Raw genomic sequence first — 24,083 nt, 5'->3', positions numbered from 1 at the left:
AGTCTCTGAATTTCAAATCCAAACAAAATATATACAAGGACTAATAAATAAGTTTACCGTAGACCTTTTTTTGGTTTTTTTTGGGCAGAAAGTTTACTATTGACTTTTAATAAGTTTTTCTATTTCAATAAAACTTCAATAAATAAATGTTTGATAAATTAATAACTTTGATTAAGTAATAAAATCTCCTATATTAATATATTAAATTAATAACCTTGTTAAATGTTAAAGGTACAAAATATAATTTTTTATAACATTTTTAGCAGAGGTTTTGACATGATAATGTAATTCGAAAATGACGAGCTAAATTAATCTATTAATATCAATATGATTATAAATGGGTTACTTATTGGTTAATTTGTGATGAGAATAAATCAAATTAATGCATAAAAATTAAAAATAATAATAAATAAATATATAATTTAATGTATTATAATATAAAAAATAATAAAATAATACAAATATTAATAATATTCTATTAAAATATATTAAGTATATCAACTTGTTTAATATAGATATTAAATTGGCATGGGTTAGGTATGAAAAATTTCGATACAGTTTATAGTTTTAAATAATATATTGAGACAAAATATAACCCGTTAACACGAACTGCAATCTTTAATTTCTAAGGTGTAAAAAAAGTATAAATTATTAATTGATTAAATATATAAATAAGAACATTGTACTTTACAATATATTAAAGACCTTTTTACTTGGAATTTTTATTTTCTCAATTCAACTCCTCAAAACTATGTATCTAAAATCTATTTTTTTATTTTTATTTTTTTTTGGGTGTACCGAAACCAATTTCAATCCCATCCTTAATATTTTACATTAATGCTTGAATTGACAGACTTATTTTGGAGGAACAATCAGTAAAACTCAACTATCATCTGGATCATAATTTATTAACAATAGGCTTATTTATAAATCAAACATGTATGTTGGAGGATCACAAAAAAATACCTATACAACTAGTAAAAACACTAAATTCTTTTTAAACTAATAAAAAAGTCATTTATCAATAAATAACTAAACTTCTAAAATAATAATTTTTCTTAGCCTCGATAGTACTATTTAATAGGAACTTTGCAGTATTAATTTGTAATATTTCATGCAACTTGTATTAAGTTTTACAAAACTGGAAAGGTTTAATAAACCTATCAACAAAGAAATGGAGAATTGTTTTTTTGTAAATATTTTTTTTTTTGGTTGCAAATGGGGAAAAGTTATGATACACAGAGAACTCATACTTTTTATTTTTTATTTTTTTTTATTTTTAATTTTTTAACTTATATATATAATTATTTTGGTTGATAGAACTCATACTCTTTAAGATCTCCTAATTTTACAAATGCAAAATTTTTAAATTTTCATAAAAATTACGATATCACTAGGAGGTGAGGTGATCTATGTTTTGATATGCTTTTTTTTTTTTTTTCTTCCCCTATTTATTTATTTATTTATTTTTATATCTTTCTTTGTATTGTTTTTTGTTTTATTTTATTTTTATTTTCTTCATCCAAAATGGTTTTGGTGATTAGGACTTTTATACGTGCACGTTTTTCAGTAGATGTTAAATTTTTCACTGAAAAAAGTAATAATCATAAATCTTTCAATCTTTGCTTTTTTTTTTGGGGGGGTAAGTTTGATATATTTTATTTTAATAATTAATTTATACTGATTATTATAATTTTTAAAATTTTCATCTCAAAATAATTAATATTTTTTCTAATTTGCTTGTACAATATAAGAAAGTTTTAAAAAATTTATCATAATTTGTACTATGGATTTTTAATTATTTTTAATAGGTATTATTTTATTCTAAAAAATATACTATTTGATTAAAAAAATAAAGGATATGATTAATTTTTAAAAGAATATTATTATGTTAATAAATATTGTTATATGATTTTATTATATATTTATTATAATATCATTTTATTAAAATTGAATTTTAAAAGAGATTGGAAGACATTTTCATCGTTTGACATGCTACATAGGATAGGAGAGGGAAAAAATCTGAATGGATGGATTCTAAGTAACAAAGGGGAGATGTCAAGGAGCGAAAATATGCCCCTTTATATATATATATATATATATATATATATATATATATGTATGGTCACGAGACACAGCTTAAAAGAAAACCCAGCTCTGTTTTTCTCCACCAAAAAAAGAAGACGTGGTGAGAAGAGTCTGCTGTTTGACTTGGGAGGTTAGGAGCCTCAAATGAATGTGCTCTCTTGCTTCTTCTCTCTGTTCCTCTACCCTCAGGCGTCTCTCTCTCTATCTCTCTCTCTCAGTTTATACAATTCTCCCATCTCAGCCTCCTTTAATTGCTCTCTCCTGTAATTCCATACAGTAAATTTTCACAGTATATCTTTCATCTACACGTTTTGTTATGAATCTCCTGTAAAAGTTGTAAGAGGGATCATCATCATCATCAAGACTCAAGAGATAAAACCCTATATATAATTCCAATGGCCGACATTGTGGCTCCCGTTGTCTTGGACAGCTTGATCAACCTGATCACAGATGAAGCAAATTTGCTTTCTGGAGCGAAAGATCAAGTCGATTTACTTCAAAACGATCTCAGAGTCATGAATGCCTTCCTCAAAGATGCTTCAGGGAAGCAGCACAGTAATCATGTTGTAAAAGAGATAGTAGACCAAATCAACAATGTTGCTCTTGAAGCTGAGGATGTTATAGACACACACATGGCTGATAAGATCATGAAGCAAAGAAGAGAGAGCCCAGTGAGGAAATTGCTTCGTTTGCCCAGCCACATGAAAACACTTCATGATGTCGCAACTAAAACGGCACGCATCAAGAGCAAAATAAGTAATATTTATGCTAATATAGCAACATACGGCATCGGCCGAGCCGAATCAAGTGGTGGTGGTGGTGGTAGTGCTGCGGCAGAGGCAGGACAACGACTTCGAAAGATGAGGAGAAAAGTTGAGGAGAATGATGTGGTAGGCCTCGTCCATGACACACAAAAACTGGTAAGCCAGCTCACTGATTGCACAAAGAATTTAAAACGTGATGTCATTTCGATAGTTGGCATGGGTGGTTTGGGGAAAACCACTCTTGCCAAAAAAATCTATAACAATACCCATGTCAAGAACCATTTTGGTTGTTGTGCGTGGGTTAGTGTATCTCAAGAATACAAATCTAGAAATTTACTTCTTGATATATTGAAGTGTCTTAAAGTTGCAAAATTTGATGAAATATACAAAATGGATGATGAAGTGCTTGAAATGAAGCTGGTTAACTACCTCAAGGGAAAGAGGTACTTTGTTGTCTTGGATGACATTTGGGATACTGATGTATGGGAGGAGATAAGAGAATTTTTTCCTGATGATTTAAATGGAAGTAGAATACTAATCACCTCTCGTCGAAAAGAAGTGGCTTTACATGCTAGCCCAACTATGGATCCTTATTTCCTACCATTTCTTAATGATGATGAAAGTTGGGAACTCTTATGCAAAAAGGTGTTCCGAGGAGAAGAATGCCCATTCTATCTGGAATCCCTAGGGAAGGAACTTGCAAAACATTGTAAAGGATTGCCCCTTTCCATTGTTGTATTAGGAGGAATTCTAGCAAAAAAAGAGAAGTTAACTCAAATATGGTCCAAATTTATTGGTTGTGTCAACTCGTATCTAACGGATGAGAGGACCATACCATACTTAGAAAATCTAGCATTGAGTTATGATGACTTGTCACTCAAGTTGAAACCATGCTTTCTATATTTGGGTATGTTTCCAGAAGACTATGAGATTGAAGCACGAGAATTAATGAGATTGTGGATATCTGAGAGATTTGTACACCAAATTGGGAATAGAAAGGTGGATGATGTAGCAGAAGATTACTTAGATGAGCTCATTGATCGAAGCTTGATCCAAGTGGCAAGATGGGGAAGTGATGGAAGTGTAGAAACATGCCGTATCCATGATCTCCTTAGAGACTTTTGCATTAAAGTTAGTGGCCAAGAGAAGTTGTTTGATGTTTATTCAGAATCCAATAACCTTTCATCCCCACTAAAAGCTCGAAGGCTTTCGGTCAATTACGACTCTATTGGATATATAATTTCCCAGAGTGCTTGTGATACACCATCCGCTCGTTCATTGCTTGCCTTTTGCCAAGGTGGTGATGTTGTGGAAAAACAGTGGGAATGGATTTGCAATGGCTTCAAGTTTCTCCGGGTATTGAGGCTTTTCGATGTACATCGAACAAGTTTAATTCCACAAGAAATAGAGAAACTGATCTTTCTCAGATATTTGAGCATAACCAGCTTTTACACTGCCAATGTTTTCCCGGTGACGAAGTTCCAGATTACATATGCAGCCTTCCATATCTAGAGATGCTTGAGTTGCCAGTTCTAAAAGTTTTAACCTTTTCACAAAAGAGTATATCGAGAATGAAACAATTAAGCTATGTGGATGTTGGTATCGTGGGATTCAGAATATTAGTTGATGATGATCAGCGTGAAATAAGAGGAGGAAACGTGGACATGGACACTCTACCCAATCTCCAATCCGTGCAGTCCATAGTAGTTGATAAACACACCGCATCTATCCTTCCCAAGTTTCCAAATCTAACAGAGCTTAGGCTATTCGATGATGAACCGTATATTGCAAAGTCTGAAAAGGAAGAAGCGCTGGCAAGCCTTGGGAAGAATCAAAGGTACTTGCAAAGGTTGGGTCTCTGTTATTTCCGTGATTATAATCTGCGAGTCCTGCCACCAACGCTCACAAAGTTAACTTTGTATGAATCAGAGAGCCCGAACATGATGAAAACCTTAGGAAAACTTCCCAACTTGCTTTGGCTGCAGATAGAAAATACCCACCAGCCGAAGAGTCTGGACCTCTGTGTGGGTGTAGGGGAGTTCCCTCAACTCCAAGTTTTCGAATTGATTGAGAACAGGATTAACAGTTGGGAAATGGATAGAGACGGCATGCCAAACCTTCAGCGTTTGATCATCATCAACCGTTTCTTCAAACGGGAAATAGATTTGCCAGACCAACTCTGGTTTCTGAGGGCTCTGCGATTTGTTAAGATCAATGTGTATATGGATGTAGCTAAGTCTTTCCGGAACAAGTTGTGGGAACTGAATTACATGAAGGAGGAGTTTGTAGGCGAGTTAAAAACTAATTGGGAATTGACCATGATAAATGGATGTAAGGTATCACTCTCTGCCTGGGGTAGATGATCGATGAGGTCGTACGATATGTGCAGTTGATATACTTCAGCTAATCCGCCGGTAACTTTTCTTTGCCCCTTTGCTACCTTATTATTATTCTTTTTCTTTTTCCTTTAGTTCTGTGTTTCAGTTATATGTTAATTCTGTTAATTAATTGTATTGATTATACCTATATATTTTTAATTTATTATTATTTTTGTTGTGGTTCTCTGAGCACTTTAGAGAAGAAATATGAGAAGAAAATAAAAGAATTCTATTAATCTCTTAAAAATAGAATACAAAAATAAAAACTTCTCTCATGGAGGATTCTCTCGTGGAACCTCTCTCTGCACTCTCCAATTCTCTCTGGAATTGCTCACTCTTCTCTCAAGTTCTCTCTGGAACTTAAACAACTCTCTCTCTTGGAGTTTTCTCTCAATTCTCCTCACTTGGGAGGATTGAGATTGCTCTCTTGGCTTGGTTTTCATGAAACGGTAAGGAGCCTATTTATAGGCTTACAAGGCCACAATTTTCAACATCTTAGCCCACAATGGTGTCAACAATGGTGGCTGTCAACAATGGTGGCTGTGGTTGGTGCGGCTGTGGTTGGTGAGGTTGGTGTGGTTGGTGCGGCTGGACTTCACAATTCTCCCCCTCCAGCCGCATTTAAAACTGATGGTCATCTGCCATCTATTCCAGCTATGTCTCTGCATAGCTTCAGCTTCTCTTGAGCAACAACTTTTGTTAGCATATCTGCTGGATTCTCTTTTGTGTGGATCTTCATCAGTTTCAGCAACTGTTGATCTATTACTTCGCGTATCCAATGATAGCGAATGTCAATGTGCTTTGTACGGGAATGATACATTGAGTTTTTGCTCAAATCCATGGCACTTTGGTTATCACAATGTACCTTGTAGTCTTCTTGCTTGATGCCCAATTCTGTGAGAAAACGTTTTAACCACAACATTTCCTTACCCGCTTCCGCTGCGGCAATGTACTCTGCTTCAGTAGTGGATAAAGCAACACACTTCTGCAATCTTGACTGCCATGACACAGCTCCCCCTGCAAAAGTGTAGAGATAACCTGATGTAGATTTTCTATTATCAGGGTCTCCGGCCATATCTGCATCTGTATAGCCTTCTAAGATTGGATCACCTCCCCCGTAGCACAAGCACAGCTTCGATGTACCTTTAAGATACCTGAGAATCCATTTGACTGCTTCCCAGTGTTTCTTTCCAGGATTTGAAAGAAATCTGCTCACAACACCTACTGCATGAGCAATGTCTGGTCTGGTACACACCATTGCATACATCAGACTTCCTACCGCTGAAGAATATGGTACTGAAACCATCTCCTCTATCTCTTCTTTGGATGAGGGGCACATTCTCTTACTCAACTTAAAATGATTTGCAAGTGGAATGCTGACCGGTTTGGCTTTATCCATGTTGAATCTCTTTATCACCCGTTCAACATACTTCTCTTGAGATAGCCATAACCTTCTATTCTTCCTGTCTCGGATTATTTGCATTCCCAAAATTTGTTGAGCTAGTCCTAAGTCTTTCATATCAAAAGACTTAGACAATTCTTTCTTCAGCTGACTAATCTTCATTGCATCTTGTCCAACGATCAACATGTCGTCCACATATAGCAAAAGTGCAATGAAGTTTCCACCTGAAAATTTTTTAATATAAACACACTGGTCTGCTGCAGTCCTTTTATAGCCTTGACTCACCATCAACGAGTCAAACTTCTTATACCATTGTCTTGGTGCTTGCTTGAGGCCATACAAGCTCTTCTTTAGCTTGCATACGAGGTTTTCTTTCCCTGAAACCTCAAATCCTTCTGGCTGCTCCATGTAGATTTCTTCATGTAAATCACCGTGAAGAAATGCTGTCTTCACATCCATCTGCTCAAGCTCTAGGTTTAGACTTGCTACTAAACCAAAAATGACTCGAATTGAAGTCATTTTTACCACTGGTGAAAAAATCTCATCAAAGTCAATTCCTTTCTTTTGAAGAAATCCTTTGACCACCAATCGGGCTTTGTGTTTCACCACCCTTCCGCTGCCATCTTTCTTGAGCTTGAACACCCATTTATTCTTTAGTGCCTTCTTTCCTGTTGGAAGCTCAACCAACTCATAAGTATGATTTTTCTGCAAGGATTCCATCTCATCTTGCATTGCTTGCAGCCACTTTTCCTTCTCTTGATGAGAAACAGCTTCCTGGAAACTCTCTGGCTCCCCCTCTTCAGTAAGCAGAATATACTCAGATTCTGGAAATCTCTTTGATGGAATTCGGCCTCGCTCAGATCTCCGAACTTGTAAACCACTGGTTTCAGGAGGTGTACCATCATCTGACCGCTGTGATGGCCCTGCAGCTGCTTGAGAGGATTGAGTCTCCCCCTGCTCATTATCCCCTTCTTCCTCCTGGTCTGCTTCTGGTATATCTTCATGCACCTCATTATCCTCTGTGGCTATTTGTGCTGGTGCTGGATTAGGACAAAAATTCTCGGCACTAGAACTATAATTAGGAGACATTCTGGGCTTTTCAATGTCTTCCATTTTCTGGTTTTCTTGGAATACTACATCCCTACTTCTAATAACCTTCTTGGTTTTCGGGTCCCATAACCTGTATCCGAATTCTTCGTCTCCATATCCTATAAAGATGCATGGAGTAGATCTTGCATCGAGCTTCTGTCTGAGCTCCTTGGATACATGTACATAAGCTATACAACCAAACACTCTTAAATGAGAGTAGGAGGGAATCTTACCCGACCACATTTTCTTCGGAATTTCAAAATTCAACGGTACTGACGGTGATCTGTTGATTAAATAGCAGGCGGCACGAACAGCTTCTCCCCAGAATGGCTTTGGCAGCTTAGCCATACTGAGCATACTTCTGACCTTTTCCATAATGGTTCGGTTCATTCTTTCGGCTATTCCATTATGTTGTGGGGTGCGAGGGACCGTCTTCTCATGTCGAATGCCGTGTCTTCTGCAGTAGGCATCGAACTCCTTGGAAGTATACTCGCCTCCATTATCTGAGCGGAGACATTTCAGCTTCTTTCCTGTTTCACGCTCTACCATGGTATGAAACAGTTTGAAGTAATCCAGTACCTGGTCCTTTGTCTTCAAGAAATATACCCACACCTTCCGTGAAGCATCATCAATGAAGGTCAGGAAATACTTGTTGCCACCTAATGATTCCACCTCCATGGGACCACAAACATCAGAGTGCACCAGACTAAGCAACTCTGATTTTCTCGATGCAGAGAAACTGAAGGAGACTCTATGTTGCTTACCAAACAAGCAGTGATTACAAGGATCTAGCGCAGCATCCTTGCAAACAGTGATAAGCTTCTTCCTTGCCAAAGTGGACAATCCTTTTTCACTCATGTGACCGAGTCTCTGGTGCCACAGATTTTGAGACGCCTCTCCTTCTGCAATATTGAGGATGTCTGCACATATCTTCACATGAGTCTTGTACAACGTTCCACAAATATGTCCTCGGGGCGACAACTATGGCACCTTTCGTCATTTTCCATGTGCCTTTACTGAAGTAGTTGTCATAGCCTTGCTTGTCTAAGGCTGCTCCCGAAAGTAGATTAAGCCGAAGGTCTGGAACATGACGGACATCCTTCAAAGTGATTGTACAACCAACATTCGTTTTTATCTGAATATCACCAGTTCCCATAATCTTTGCGAAACTGGAATTTCCCATCTTTACTGTACCAAAGTCTCCTGCTTTGTACGTTTTAAAGAAATCTCTGTGTGGAGTGACATGGTAGGATGCTGCAGTATCGACTACCCACTCAACATCTTGGGTTGATATATGAAGGCATGTCTCTTCTTCGGTGGAGCAGAGCGCCACTTCTCCTGTACAAGTGACTAGTGTCTCTCCATCCTTCTTCGGCTAATTACCTTGGAGTCTCTGCTCTCTCAACAACTTTCTGCAGTTCTTCTTCATGTGACCCTCCAGGCCACAATGATAGCACTTATACGATGATTTTCTGCCGTCTGTAGATCTGCCTCTGCTCTTGCTCCTGCCTCTCCCCCTATCTCGACCACCTCTTTGCTGTCTTCCTCTCTCTGTGACGAGGGCATGTGACTGATCCATGCCAATGTCCTTTCTCCTGGCCTCTTCATTAAATAGGGCATCCTTAACCATAGCCATAGTAAGTTTGCCATTCGGGGCCGAATTGCTGAGAGAGACTACCAATGTCTCCCAACTGTCTGGAAGAGAGCTTAGAAGTAGGAGGGCCTGATCCTCATCCCCTAGTTGGTAATCCACAGCAGATAGTTGATTTACCAAGCTCTGAAACTCACTGGTATGCTCGGCTACAGAAGTTCCACTCTGTAATGTTAGATGTACCAATCGCTTAAGCAACAGGGCTTTGTTCCGAGCAGTCTTGGCCTGGTACATGTCCTCCAATTTTGTCCAGAGGGCATATGCATCCGTTTCCTTCGCTACATGATGGAAGACACTGTGGTCGATCCATTGCCTGATCTGACCGATCGTTTTCTTGTTTAATTTCTTCCATTCTGCTACTTTGCTGGGATCGGGGTTTTCACCTTTAGCTTCTATAGGATCAAACAGATCCTTACAATTGAGGAGATCTTCCATCCGAGGTCTCCAAAGTGTATAATTTGTGGCAGTGAGCTTCACCATAGCTCCCGAAGATGATTCTTCCATTGACATTATGGCTTGACCAAAATTGGAGCTGAATTTGGCAAAACGGAGTTAACCGTTGCGTCCGGAACGGCCGAAAATGGTGGACTTGACTCTTCCGGGGTCAAAATATAATTACTAGAAATTTTGGGGCAAAAAATGTAATTTCACAAAATTTCTGGGTCAACCTGCAAATACAGAAACTATAGGGGTCAATCTGTAATTTCCAATAGTTCAGGGGCTGCACCGTAATTTCAGAAAACTACAGGGGTCAATCTGTAATTTCCAATAATTCAGGGGCTGTTCCGTAATTTCAGAAAATGTTGCTGACGTGGCAGATGGTGCTGACGTGTCAACACGTGGCAGATGACGTGGCTGACGACGTGTCGCTGGCATGGCAGATGACGTGGCAGGGGTTCGCTGACGTGGCTGATGACGTGGCTGCTGACGTGGTCGTCTTCAACCTCCAGACGGCGCGTGCGGTGCGTGAACAGTTGCAGAAAAATTTCAGTCGGCGCGTGCGGGCGCGTGAGACGTCCGTTTTCTCTTCGGCGAACTTCTTTGTTCTCCTCTCGTCGGGTACTTTCACCTGGGATTGTCAAATTAATTATTTGAGCAACTTTCCGAAACACCAACTTGAAGAACAGTGTCTCTGTTTCTTCAAATTTTGAACCCAAGCTCTCAACCTGGAGCTCTGATACCACTTGTTGTGGTTCTCTGACCACTTTAGAGAAGAAATATGAGAAGAAAATAAAAAAATTCTATTAATCTCTTAAAAATAGAATACAAAAATAAAAACTTCTCTCATGGAGGATTCTCTCGTGGAATCTCTCTCTGCACTCTCCAATTCTCTCTGGAATTGCTCACTCTTCTCTCAAGTTCTCTCTGGAACTTAAACAACTCTCTCTCTTGGAGTTTTCTCTCAATTCTCCTCACTTGGGAGGATTGAGATTGCTCTCTTGGCTTGGTTTTCATGAAACGGTAAGGAGCCTATTTATAGGCTTACAAGGCCACAATTTTCAACATCTTAGCCCACAATGGTGTCAACAATGGTGGCTGTCAACAATGGTGGCTGTGGTTGGTGCGGCTGTGGTTGGTGAGGTTGGTGTGGTTGGTGCGGCTGGACTTCACAATTTTTACTACTCTTTTATCTTCCAACTATAAGCTAGTCTGGTTTAAACCTTGTGCAATGCGAGTTCTTTAGACAACGCACTTGTTATCTTATATTGAAGGAGAATTTCTTTTCATCTTTTTAAAAAGTGCATTAACATTTAATAAGAAAGGATTTTTTTTTTTTTTTTCGGAGGACTTTTGGCTAACTTTTAAAATTCATGGTTTATAGGTGAAAAATTTGTCTACATAAGGAAATTGGGCATTGAATTATCGTGGTCAGTAATGATTCATCACTGGTGACAGGGAAATGGGTAAAGCAGAAATCCTAGCCGCGACCGCTATTGCATTTTGTAATCTCTTGTCTACCTTGGTTTTTAAATTATGTTTGAAGTTGGATTGTACTTTCTATCTTTGGTTATTTGCGTCTATATAGTTTGTATGCTTATCTTGTAATACAGTTGTGATCATGCTCCGATACCATATAGAAACACGCAAGAATGTATTGGAAAAAGCTCTGTTCCTACGGTTTATTGTGGCAATGTAAACGCTGTTTATTATGTGCAATCCAGTTTTGCACTCAAAGATCAAACATGTCCCGATTGACTTTCATTTTGTCCAAGATTTTTTGTCGACAGACCAAATTCATGTCTCTCGTGGAAGATGTATATCGTCAAGAATACCTTAGGTTTGTGGCTGGTAAAGAACTAGGCAACTTTCTAGATACCTTTTGTTCGAGTTTATATCTTCAAGAATTTATTCTAATGAAGAAAACCTATTGATTGTATCACGTAGTGCTGTGCATAACTTGTCTGACATGGTACAATTCTTATGTGGGCAACTTGTCTGGGTTTATGGTTCATTGGTTTGAGGTTCTGTTGTTGTCCAAACCAGTTAAAATTAGTCAGTCTAAGAGGCATTTTATCATATTATCTTGGTTTAGTTGCATACAAATTTTATTAAACATTTAATGCTTCTTTGACTGGATGCTATTCACTAATATATTATTGGTCATTCATATTGCATTAATTTTTGTTTCCCATTTTTTGTTACATTTAAACAGATGCAGGCTTGCTCTGGTTTACTATTTTCATTATGCAGGGTAATTTGCAGGGCATGGTCTTCTTTCGTGGTATTTGTCAGGGAAAATTAGATTTTTCGATCGTAGGGGTCATCCTGCAAAACTTTGTAGTTAGTTTCTTCCATTGCTTGCTGCTGCTCTTGTGGGAATCACCCGTGTAGATGACTATTGGCATCACTGGACAGATTTCTTTACTGGAGGTCTTATAGGTTGGTATTTCTGAAAATGAAGGAGGTAAAAAAAATATATATATATATATATATATATATGTATATAAACTCAAGCTTACTAATGTCTCACTGATTTGAAAAATTGTCTCAATGCAGGACTTGTAGTATCTACATTTTGTTAATTGAGAAAAGAGGTAATAGTTGTCGTAAGTTCTTGTCAAAGCAGATATGGAAGATGAAAAAATTAAGAATTGTCCATGTGTCCATAGGAACATGTTTGCAACTGCCTAAGTTTCGAAGAATGAAGTTTGAGAGCACACTTTCAAATAGTGGACTTTTTAGGTCCTATCATGCCTTGTTGTCGATCGATATACTGCACTTCTCATGACTCAGAACAAATTCCCAAATGTAAGAAAACTGCATCTTAAGCTTGATGAGTTTAATATATACATGGAGGAATTTTAGCTGACAGCAATCTTATGAAACCTCCAGTATTTGATACACCTGGAAAACTTGAAAATTTAGAATTTTAAGTTTCAGCCTTGTCTGAATTTGTTCCCATCAAGTCTCACCAAGATGACCTTAAAAAAGTGTCATTTGGGTTACAAACACTTCAGAGTTCTTGGTAAACTTCCCAACCTTTGAATGTTGAAGATAAATGATTATTACCCATTCCTTCCTAATCTTCCACCTCTCCAGATCATATGCAGAGCAGGTGAAAGTTTCCTCTGCTAGAAGTCTTTGAAATGATCCCATTTCCAACTGGAAAACTGGGAACTGAAAAAAGGGCAATGCCGAACCTTCGGTGCCTTGTCATCAAGAGATGCTATGATTTGAAAAATCTGCCACATGAACTCTGTTGTTTGCCTGCCCTGCAACATGTAGATGTTTATGACTCCTCAGAGGATTTGATGAAGATGGTCGACAAAAATAAATGTGAAAAACACTTTGTGCCTTGAAATTATTAGCTTATCTAAGAAATGCGCACTTGGATTTGTTGTGTATTTGACGAGAACATTTTGTGCAAGAAATATATGAAATTTAACTCTTGAACCACATTACTAGAACCTAGAAGCTGTCTCAAGATTTACTGACAGCAAAACCATCCTTCCCATGCAATTTCTTATAACAACCATATCTATTCAATTTTGTCCCTTGGGTCCTTGGGACACTGACAAGCTAAATGAAAATACTTCCCATCAAGTCTCACAAAGATAACCTTCGAAAAGTCTCATGTGGGTTCCGAACACTTCAGAGTCTTGGTAAATTAACTTCCCAACCTTTGGATGTTGGAGATAAGCGATAACCCCTCCCTTCAAAATCTTGCACCTCTCCAGTTCATATGCAGAGCTGGTGAGCTTCCTCAGCTTGGTGGTTAATTAATTGTATCAATTATACACTTATGTATTATTAAATATGTTGTTATATCCACTCTTTTATTATCTAACATTTAAAACTGCGGTTCAAATCTTGTGCATTGCTACTTCATTAGCCAATACACTCGTTATCTCATATTGAAGGAGAAATTTCTTCCTCTTTTTTTTTTTTTTTTTTTTTTTGGGTTTTTTGCTTGGGAGGACATTGGGCTAAATTTTAAAATTCATGGTTTATAGGTGAACAATTTTTCTACATAGGGAATCGGGCATTGAATTATCATGGTGAATCGATCGGTGGTGCCCTGTAAATTTTTCCACCACCAAAAAAAAAAAAAAAAAAAAAAAGAAAAAAAATGCAAAGCAGAAATCATATACCAGTCACCTCAATTATTTTTTGTAATCCATTGTCTACCTTGGTTTTTAAAATATGTTTGAAGTTTGTTTGTACTTTGTTTGTACTTTTTATCAAAATAAGTTACAAGGTTGGAAGCAAGTCATTTGCGGACTCTCTGAAATCTCAAATCTTCATGAACAATGTTTCAGTTTGTTTTTTGTAATGTTAACCTAATCTATATAATTGTATTAATTATACCTATATATTATTAAATTTATTTTTTTTATATCCACTCCTTTTATCTTCCAACTAATTAAAAGTCTGGTTGAAATCTTGTGCACTGCGAGTCCTTTAGACAATGCACTCGTTATCTAATATTAAAGGATTGTTTTTATCTTTTAATTGTTTATTTATATATATATTTTTTAAAAGTGCACTAAGATTTAATAAGAAAGGATTTTTGTTTTTCATTGGGAGGACTTTTCACTAACTTTTTAAATTCGTGGTTTATATGGGTGAAAAAAATTTGTCTACATAGGGAAATTGGGCGTTGAATTATCGTGGTGATTGATTGGTGGTGAAGGGGAAATAAGTAAAGCAGAAATCTTAACCGTGACTACAATTTTGTTTTGTAATCTATTGTCTACCTTGCTTTGTAAATTATATTTGAATTTTGTTTGTACTTTCCATCAAAATAAGTTAAAAGGAAGGTTATGAGTCATTTATGCACTCTCAAATCTAAATCTTCACGAACAATGTTTCAGTTTCTAGTTGTAATGTTAACCTTATCTTATCTATGCACACATTTCTTCAAATGCTTAAAATTAAATATATGATTAAACTTGTTACATTAAAAAGCATTTGATATAAAACATTTCAATAAACTGTAGTTTTATCTTTCCAAATACTCTCAGGTCATAAAACGCCTTGGGTTTCATTTAAAAAGTATAAAAATTCTAAAAGGATTCAATTTTTAAAAATTATTTTCCTCATGTAGTGTTTGGCTAAATAAGAATTTTAAGACTTACTATATTTTCTTGGACTAAATTAATACTGTCTTGGTTGGTTTGTCCTTCCCAATTAAGTGAATCCAAAAAGCTATAAATCAAATTTGAATTTTTAAATCTCTTTTAAATAACGTTCTAAAATAAATTAAATATGATGAAATTAAAATCAAACATAAAATTATTGGATAAGACTTTGTGCAGATGAAAAAAATTTCTTAAGACAATCAATAGTTCTTTCATTTATTTTTTTTTTTTGTGTTTTATTTTTTTGAATTTCCTAATACCTCTTTTCTTGGTGGCAAAAAAAAAAAAAAAAATTCAATGCTTTATACATTGAAGTTTGAAGTTTAAGAACCTAACCTATTTAATTAATGTAAAACTAATTTTTATATATTTTGGGACGTATAATTAATGTTAATGTAGTAATTTTTTTGATATTAATAGATGATCGAGTACTTATTATTGTAGTAAAAGACGAAAAATTTCGACATAAAATGGCGTTTATTTAATTTATTTCCACTTCAAAAAAAAAAAAAAAAACCGACTCCTAAAAGTTGCGCTTTGTCTTTTTTTTAGGTGCTTTTTGTCATTACAACAAATTTGTGCCATTGAATACAACAGATTTTCATCACATAAACCTTTTGTCACTAAAACTACTTCTCCGTCTCAATTTCATCGTTGCTGTCTCGCTTAACAATACAAGTTATACATTTGGGCTGAACATCAGATCCATCTAGTTTTGAGCTGAAGCTGGACTGACACTAAGGGTTTTTTCGATAAATAGCCACCTTACAACTCCATTTTAGAAAAATAGCAAATTTTTTTATTTTTTTAAAAACTAACCAATATTTTACCCGTTTGGACTAAAGTACCCTTATCTATATTTTTTCTTTTTGTTTTTTTTTGTTCTTTTCTCTATCAAAAGGCAGCTAGGGCATTTCAAACATTAAACTAACCAATGTTTTTTTTTTGGTTTCGGTTTTGTTTTTTTTACTTTCCCTTTGAAAACGTTTGAAAACGCAGCTAGGGCATTTCAAAAATTACCATCCCGGCCACCATTTTCACCGACATTCATCTCCCATTCGCCAGCGTCGTCCTCGTCCATTGTTGTGTCGGCAAGAGTCGTTCGATTGAGAGCTACCAGAGACAGAGGAGGCACACAAAAGGCAACGCCTTCCATACCGTTTGCCGCCGTAATTGTCCTCGCACCACTATAGTGCCGTTCGCCGTCATCGTCCTCCCACCAGGGGCTAGCCGTTGCCATAGCTGCAAGGTAACCTTTCTCTGAAAGCACCGGTGCTTCCAACAACTTTAACATTTTTTTTCTTCTTCTTGTTTGCTTAAAATCTTCAAGTACACAGAAAGTGTGCCATAGCTCACTATTGCTTGCATTCCGAGTCAAATAGCAGAGCATTCTTTTTGGGTGCGTGCAGCTTCCCCCACTGTCCTCAGCTTTCATATAATTTTCCAAAACAGAAAAATAGAAATAGAGAGAGAGAGAGTTAGGGCATAATTTCATATTTCTATCATACAGAGAGTCCATTATATATGCCAAACGCACCCTCTGAAATCATATTTCCTAAGGTCCGAGAAAGAAAATAACGGATATAGGAGATAATTCATCATGTCTACTTGTCTAATTTACCACATAAATTGTTTGGACCTAGTTTTGGTGTACAGAACATTATACATATAGTTTGGGTCTCGTCTCATTTAAGCTATATATATATATATATAATTATATAATTGTATGATTATTTGAAGATTTTGTACCAATTGAGATATAATGCATGCTTTTGCCCTGTTCCTGATAACTCAGTATCAAGATGAAGAAGAAAATTACCTTTGTTGGTAAAAGAATAATAGATCCCTTATATAAATTTTTTAGTGTCTTGGCATAAAACTTGGTACTCAAATTTACTTAACCAATCTATGCCTGCGTGATTTTTTAGCACTGACATTTTTTGTCGAAGGGTTATTTTATTTTACTTGGACACAGCTATTCTCAGTTCTTGTTTTGTTTTTCCCTGGTTCCTTTGTCTCTGCATTTATTCAGTGGACTAAATCTGCATTGTATGTGCATACAAGTCCCATTTGGGACCCATTCATGCATTCTGGAGGGTTTCAATGCCAATTGCTGGAAATGTAGTTTGGGATCTATGATTTGACTGGAAAACTATCTTGATTGTTGTTAACCATCGATTTATGTATAATTGAGATTTTTCCTTTTTTGAAATCCTATGTGAAAGTGAGGTTGATGATTATGATTTTAATGACAGTGCTTATCTTATAAATATTCGTTCTTTTTATTAGCATGGATCACTGTATGTGCTGACCAGATTACATCTTTCCACTTTATTAGCTTATTAACTACCATTATTTGAGCATGCAACACAAATAAGTGTTCCTATTACTTGAACAATTTTGGTTGATTTGTGTTGAGAATTTGAACTTCAATCAAATTAGTTATGATCATTGTTGCAGTCAAGTTTTGATGGAGTCTCTCATTTCTAAGTTCATTGTACATGTCATGGTTTTTAAAGGTGTAGAAGCTAGATGATATTTTGAAAATCAATCTCCTTTCACTTTCAAGTTTGAGAGAAGAAAAAAAATTATTGCTTCCATTTTGTTGGTACAAATCAATATCACTCTTTGTTGGCTTCTCTATCCGATGGGAACCTTGCATGTGGTTTTAGATGGGTGTTTGGTGAGATGTCATTGTTGAGTTTTGAAGCTTTTTAAGTTTGGATTTCTTGCATTTCAGCTTGAACAGATTTGGCAAGTAAACTTCTCTTCCTCTTTTATCTTCTGATGATGAAACTAGCTTTCTAGTCAAATTTTATGAGGTGTGGAGTTTAATTTTTTTATTTTTATTTTTTGGGTAGAAATAACATGAACATCTAGAGCAACTAGTCCATGCCATATACGTGTGCTTTAAACCAGCATTACTAAATTAAAGCCTTGTTTTCAGTTCTTAGGCTATGTGCTCAGTTCTTTATTGTGAAGCTGTAATTATAACAATATTTGTTTTCATGGACAATGTGATGCCATGAGAGGGAGCCTTCAGTCTCAACCACCCCAAATCAGTTTATCAAGTAATTTTTTATTCCAATGGTTAACTATGGAAGTCTGCGTTTCTATTTGGTTACAGGACATTGCCCGCTAAAGGATAGAACCAAGTGTCACTAAATGGTTAATTTGAATCATAGGATTTATCACAAATTGAAATCGCATACCACATCTCATGCAATGATGGGCTAATATCTTTGCTGATATGGAGTGTTTTGACTTGAGTGAATTGATTAGGCAACCAGAACAGAGATTTTAACTGGAGTGTTAGTTGTTTTTCTTGGTTTTCATGTTGAGATCTGGCTTATGACTGGTTAGACATACCTAATTGTATGGATTATATTTGTTTAAAAGGGTTTATGCTTTTTATGGTTTTTTTTCTGTTGGTGGAAAATTTCCAAATTTCTCATATGCTCTTGTTCATATGCACATCTTACACATATAATATGCTAAATTTGATTGCTGCATGGTTACTAATATTGATTTTCTATTTCTTTCAGCATTGGAGGAGCAACTGATGGACTGAGCAGAAAATTGAAGCACAAAATTTGCGATCGTGGAGTTACAAGTGCAAGCTGATAAAATTACACATACACTCACAGAGATAGATAAAGAGAGAGAGAGATATATAAATAGATAGAGAAGCATTGGTGGTGGTTTGTCCCCCATTAATGTAAGTTGCTTCTCTGTACAACATAGAAAATATTTTGCAAACTAATTTCGCTTTAATGTAACGAACTTATCTAAAAACCTTTAGTTGTGCTGTATTGAATGAGTTTTACAATTTTGAACCTTGTCATTATGCGCTATGCTTATAATATTGTGTTATTTGGTGTGACAGAAATGTTTGTGTTGCATGGTTAGAATGTGAAATGTGAAATTAAAACTATTGTGAAGTTGTGTTTTTGTTTGAATTTAATGGGAGGTTTGAATGTGAAACCATAATATATCTATAGGTTATCCTTAGGAAGCAATGTATAATGTACACTACTAATGTATAATGTCTTATGCGCTGGTTTGAAAATATTCTTTAGCCATTTTCATTATATTGTTGCACAAATCCCGTTAGGTGTATGTTATTTTGGTTCTGGAAAATTTTCCACCCTGAGGAAAATATTTCCTCTTTTTTTCCTCCCGGCGGGGATTTTTTTACTCCTGGAGGAAATTTAAAATGTTTTCCTCCTGGAGGAAATGTTTTCCTCCAGGCGGAAAACCTTTTCCTCCAGGCGGAAAAATTGTCGTTCAGGCTTTTCTTGTGTCGGAAAAAACGTTTCCTCCATCTGTTATGTTTTGTTGTATTTGATTTGCAGATAAATGGATTCGGATTACCAACGAAGGTTTTGGGACTCGGAGATATCGAGGGCAAAGGTTAATTGTAGATCGAACTTCTGGAAAGTCGTGTCGGATATTAAGTTCAAGCTGACTCCAGCCCAAATAAAGAAGTTTGAGGATAGCTGTTTTGGCCACTTTTTGAAGGCCAACGAGATACAATTTAGTGGCCACATCGTCAACAGCATGCTGTATAGGCAATGTGTTTGCGACGACAAGGACTCTATGGTATTCAATTTTGGAGGGCGTGGTGCTAGATTTACACAGAGAGACTTCACCATAATTACAGGTCTACGGTTTGGTTACGAACCCAATAGGCAGGTTAACATCTCTACTCGTATTAGTGACACGTATTTTGGCGGAAAGTGAAAGGTCACTAATTCGGAGATAACCGAAGCTTTCATGATTGCACAGTGTCAAGACAATGATGAAGCCGACGATGATAGATTGAAGTTGGCTTTATTATATTTCCTAGAGACGGTTCTTCTAGGCAAAGAAAGCATGGCCACCGCACCTCATAATCACTTGGAGATGGTGGACGATTTAGAGTACTTCAATAACTATCCATAGGGTACTTTATCGTATACTACCACCATTAGATTGTTGAAGAGTGCTTTTGAGCATAGAGAGTCCATGGCTTTAAACAAGTCAAAGAGTTATAGTCTTTGTGGGTTTCCTTTCGCTTTCATGGTAAGTTTGTTACACTATTATTTAAAGTTTGTTACACTTGTATTTATGGTGTGTATTTCTTTACTTATTCATTACTAATTAATTGTTTTACAGATTTGGGGTTTTGAGACAATTCCTTCGTTGGGTCAAGCATTCGGAAAGAAGTTACCGGACATGGCATTCCCTTGAATTCTTAATTGGCATTTTTCACAAGTGCCAAGATTTGAAAAGGCCACTGAACTCTTCGATCATCGTGATGTAAGTCTATGAGTTCTTCCACTTATATGTACAAATATATATATATATATATAAATATACATTCCAACATAATAATATTATTTATACACTTTTGCAGTATTTGTATGAATATTAGTATTACTTGCTAATCACTTGATTATAATCCCTTTTGTCTTTTGCAGTATCCCGTTCATGGCTTAATGAATGTGACTGAAGTTGAGCATGCATATATCGGCAACTTGGCATGGGATGTACGTCATGATAGTACTCCATACAATGTTGTACCTGTTGTTCGAGACAAGCCACCACAGGCAAGTCATGATGAAAAAGATGAAGGTATTCCACTTACAAGAAGTGGAATAAGTAAGAAACGGAAAGAGGCGTCTGTGGAAATTATGGGAAAAGGAGGGAGGCGGCGAATGGGACATAAGCCGACAGACCAGCCTTCTTCATTGACTGTGTAGAAACCCCACCCCCACGAACGGCTGTGTAGAGGAAGAAAGGAAAGGGTGTAAAAAAAACCTTTTGCGTAATTTTCAATTTTATCAAAGATATTTTTGTCCCAAAGTGGCTAGTTTTTAAAAAAAAAAAAAATTTTGCTATTTTTCTAAAATGGAATTGTAAGGTGGCTATTTATCGAAAAAACCCCTGACACTAATCCAAGCTCACCCATAATCCGGCTTGGGTTGGGCTAAGTTTGTAACTCGGATTGCATTTGAAGGCTCAAAATCCAATTAACAACTACTCCATCATTGCCGAAGGACCAACCTAAATGAACATACTTTTTTTTTTTTCGGTTGAGATACCTAGCAAGTCAAAATATTATTATTCAAAACTTGACTAATTCTTATGGTTAAGATGATTAATTTTCATATTGTTAATTTACTGGATCAAATCCAAACTAAGAATCATACGTTCTTTGACTTTGATGGCCCTATCACCGTTTATTCGTCATTCAATTACATAAGCTGATATTAAACTTTTCTATTTTTGGTCATCTACATTTTGTTTTGAAAAATTTTGGGTCATCCATATTAACTTGCGTTCGAATAGGAATAATATATATATATATATATATAAATATGGACAGATATGATATAAGTGTCAGCAAAAAAAAAAAAAATATATATATATATATATAAAATAATAAAATAAAATAATAATAATAATAAAGAAGAAAGAAAGAAGTCTACTTAATTTCAGAAAGTATAATCAAGTTGCAATTGGTATGATATATAGTTTGTGACCACCGCATTTGTAGACTTTTGTGACCACCGTATTTGTTGACTGTGCATAGTAAATTCTATAATTTTGCTATCTTGAATGTACATATTTATAATATATGGTGAACATTGTCCCAAATTATATATAATTTAGTATAATATATTTTATAAATTACATTGTAAAGATACATTTGCAATCCAACGGTCATAATAATTTGTTTGTTGTGATAATACGTGCTGATGCAATGGCCATAACAAGAGATGATGCAAAATTGCTGCATATTTAAGATTGTATGATTGCATGAAGTTAAAGCTTTTTTTTTTTTTTAAATCTCTTTTATTTATTTATTTTTTTCCCATTTTATATTCATTCTTCTTGTATCATTCAATCTTTAAATATACAAATTAGAAATGGGTTTCTATATCACCAAGTCTTAAATCTGAAAAATGGAAGTTGTTATCAATCATCGTTACCAACTGTCTGAAAGGAACTCTTGCATCATTCATTAGAAATTTGTTCCATGCTCCCCGACGAGTTGCTGGCCAATTATTCTTCTGGATGGTCATCTGGATGAATATCTACATTCTAAATTTTCAATTAGAATCTTCAATTGTACTGAAAATCTTCGAAGGTACAATATGAAAAGTTTCTAACATATATATATATATGTATATATATATATATATATATATGTTTATATATATTTTTACTTTGTGGAGGCCCAAAGGGTGACAACTATTGGATACAGGTGGACAAATTATAACTAATCCAATGAAATTAATTGATTTAATCCAATCAAATCTAATTTTATTAGATCAACTCAATTAAATTGAATTCAGTTGGATTAAAAATTTTGAAATTTAATTGGATTGAATTTGTTATCGATTTGGGTGTTTGAAAATAACCCATCAAAATTAATCCAATCCAATAATTATATACTATGTTAAAAATTTATTAGTTGTATGATCTTTTTTAGCTTGAAATCTTGTGATGAAAAAGCTTGAATGTAATTTAGTAGTTGTATGATTTAACCCATTTGGTCCTTTTTATATTATTAATGTATGTTTTATGGATGAATTTTTTTTTAATGATTTAAACATATTAGAATGGATGTTAATAACTAATAAAGATTTTGCATAAATTTGTTCAAATTTAAACACAGAAAATTGGATTTTATTGGGTAGAAATTGAATCCAATCCAGATCAATAAAAATATAAACAACCAAGGCTGGGTTGCATTAGATTTGATTTTTTATTATACTTAGCATAAAGTGATTGAACAATATAAAAACCGACCTATATTGAATTGGTTTGAGTATTGACTAAATCCATTTGATCAAAATCAATGTACACATGGGCACAATGGGAAAAAGCCATACACTTATATGCCATTTCCAATTCTTTTATTTTTTTTTTCCGCAAGTTAGAAACCCTGCAATTAGATATGGTATAACGTCTCTATAATCATATTTTGAGACAAAATTAATTTTATAATTATGAAAAAGTTATAATTTAGAGCAAGTGTAATTAAAGAATTTTGTTGTCTAACAAATCCCGTGCAATCCTAAAGTTATACCTTTCCTTTATTAGAAAATAATATGCAAATAGTTTAATTCAATATTTAAATATAATCTACAAGATGATAGTATGGAAATACAAAATATTTCGCACTAAAAAGCTTTAACTATACTTGAGAAGTTAGAAATATTTTGGTTTCAATAAAAATATGTCCAGTCCTTGCTAGGAAATTGTTACATTTCAATAAAAATATGTCCAGTCCTTGCTAGGAAATTGTTACATACTTACAAATTCATAAATATTATAATAACTTTATAAAATAAATCGTTATTGTAAACAATTTTACATAAATATTTTATATCATGTCATGTTAAATCTTTTATTATAATGTAACATATATTTTTTGTAATATACAGATAATTATTATGACGTGGAAAAAAAAATATTTAAATGAGACTTTAAACAATTATAATGTATTACAATATAAAATTTATTCTTATTTATAACTTAATTCAAATTAAAACCAAAATTTTTTATTACTTGATGAGAGTTATTACAATATAGGATATTATTATAAGGATATTTTACTATAATATTAAATTGAAATCAATCAATCATTGTGCTATTTATTTTTATAAAATTTACAAGATTAAATCAAAATAATGGTCGAGCTTCTTGTCATCATTTCTTCATTTAATTATATATATATGCTGAAATCAAAGCTGAAATTTCTTTCTACCGTTTCATACGTTTATGTTAATTCCTTTAAAAAAAAAAAAAAAAAGGAAAAAGGAAAAAAGTTGTTATAAGTCGTTTTTTATGTGTAAACATGATAGTAGTATTTTTTTTTAATTTTAATTTTTTTTTAAAAGGACAGAATGTGTGCACGTGCTTACTTAAAGTCTTCCTAAACGAATTGCGTTTTCTTGTAGGAAGGCAGTTGACCGGTAAACTTTTACTAATTAATTATGTATTTGGTTCATTCATATTAAAGTATATTGTGTAAAATTTCACCTTTGTATATAATCTATATTTTTTAGATGAATCAATGTCTCATTTTAATTAACTTGGTGCTATAACGTGATGGGTGGATTCAAATTTAAGCTG

The 24,083-nt window shown here is 34.7% G+C and overlaps 1 protein-coding gene and 1 long non-coding RNA gene across 3 annotated transcripts; both read left to right on the top strand.

Moving 5' to 3' along the window:
- The first annotated feature begins 2,156 nt into the window (after positions 1–2,156).
- LOC112491265 (putative disease resistance RPP13-like protein 3) lies at positions 2,157–13,189 on the top strand. Of its 2 annotated transcripts, XM_060816251.1 has the most exons (3): positions 2,157–5,266; positions 11,195–11,315; positions 12,064–13,189. In XM_060816251.1, exon 1 carries the CDS (start codon positions 2,484–2,486, stop codon positions 4,362–4,364), a length of 1,881 nt encoding a protein of 626 aa, XP_060672234.1. In that variant the 5' UTR covers positions 2,157–2,483; the 3' UTR covers positions 4,365–5,266; positions 11,195–11,315; positions 12,064–13,189. The 2 variants fall into 2 exon arrangements, with proteins under 2 accessions (XP_060672234.1, XP_060672233.1); XM_060816250.1 differs by lacking the exon at positions 12,064–13,189 and having other exon boundaries at positions 11,195–11,770.
- A 2,862-nt stretch (positions 13,190–16,051) lies between these two features.
- LOC132803479 (uncharacterized) lies at positions 16,052–18,786 on the top strand. The gene is made up of 2 exons (XR_009638754.1): positions 16,052–16,203; positions 18,500–18,786. It is a non-coding gene; the product is annotated as an uncharacterized LOC132803479 (long non-coding RNA).
- Positions 18,787–24,083: the final 5,297 nt, after the last annotated feature.

This window comes from Ziziphus jujuba, chromosome 4 (assembly GCF_031755915.1).
Source record: "Ziziphus jujuba cultivar Dongzao chromosome 4, ASM3175591v1".
NCBI classification, from domain to species: Eukaryota; Viridiplantae; Streptophyta; class Magnoliopsida; order Rosales; family Rhamnaceae; genus Ziziphus; species Ziziphus jujuba.
Note: the sequence above shows the minus strand (reverse complement) of the source record. Positions and strands in the feature narration are given on the sequence as shown.

Excerpts from the sequence above, each read along its gene's own strand:
- LOC112491265 (XM_060816251.1), top strand. The coding sequence starts at position 2,484 with ATGGCCGACATTGTGGCTCCCGTTGTCTTGGACAGCTTGATCAACCTG.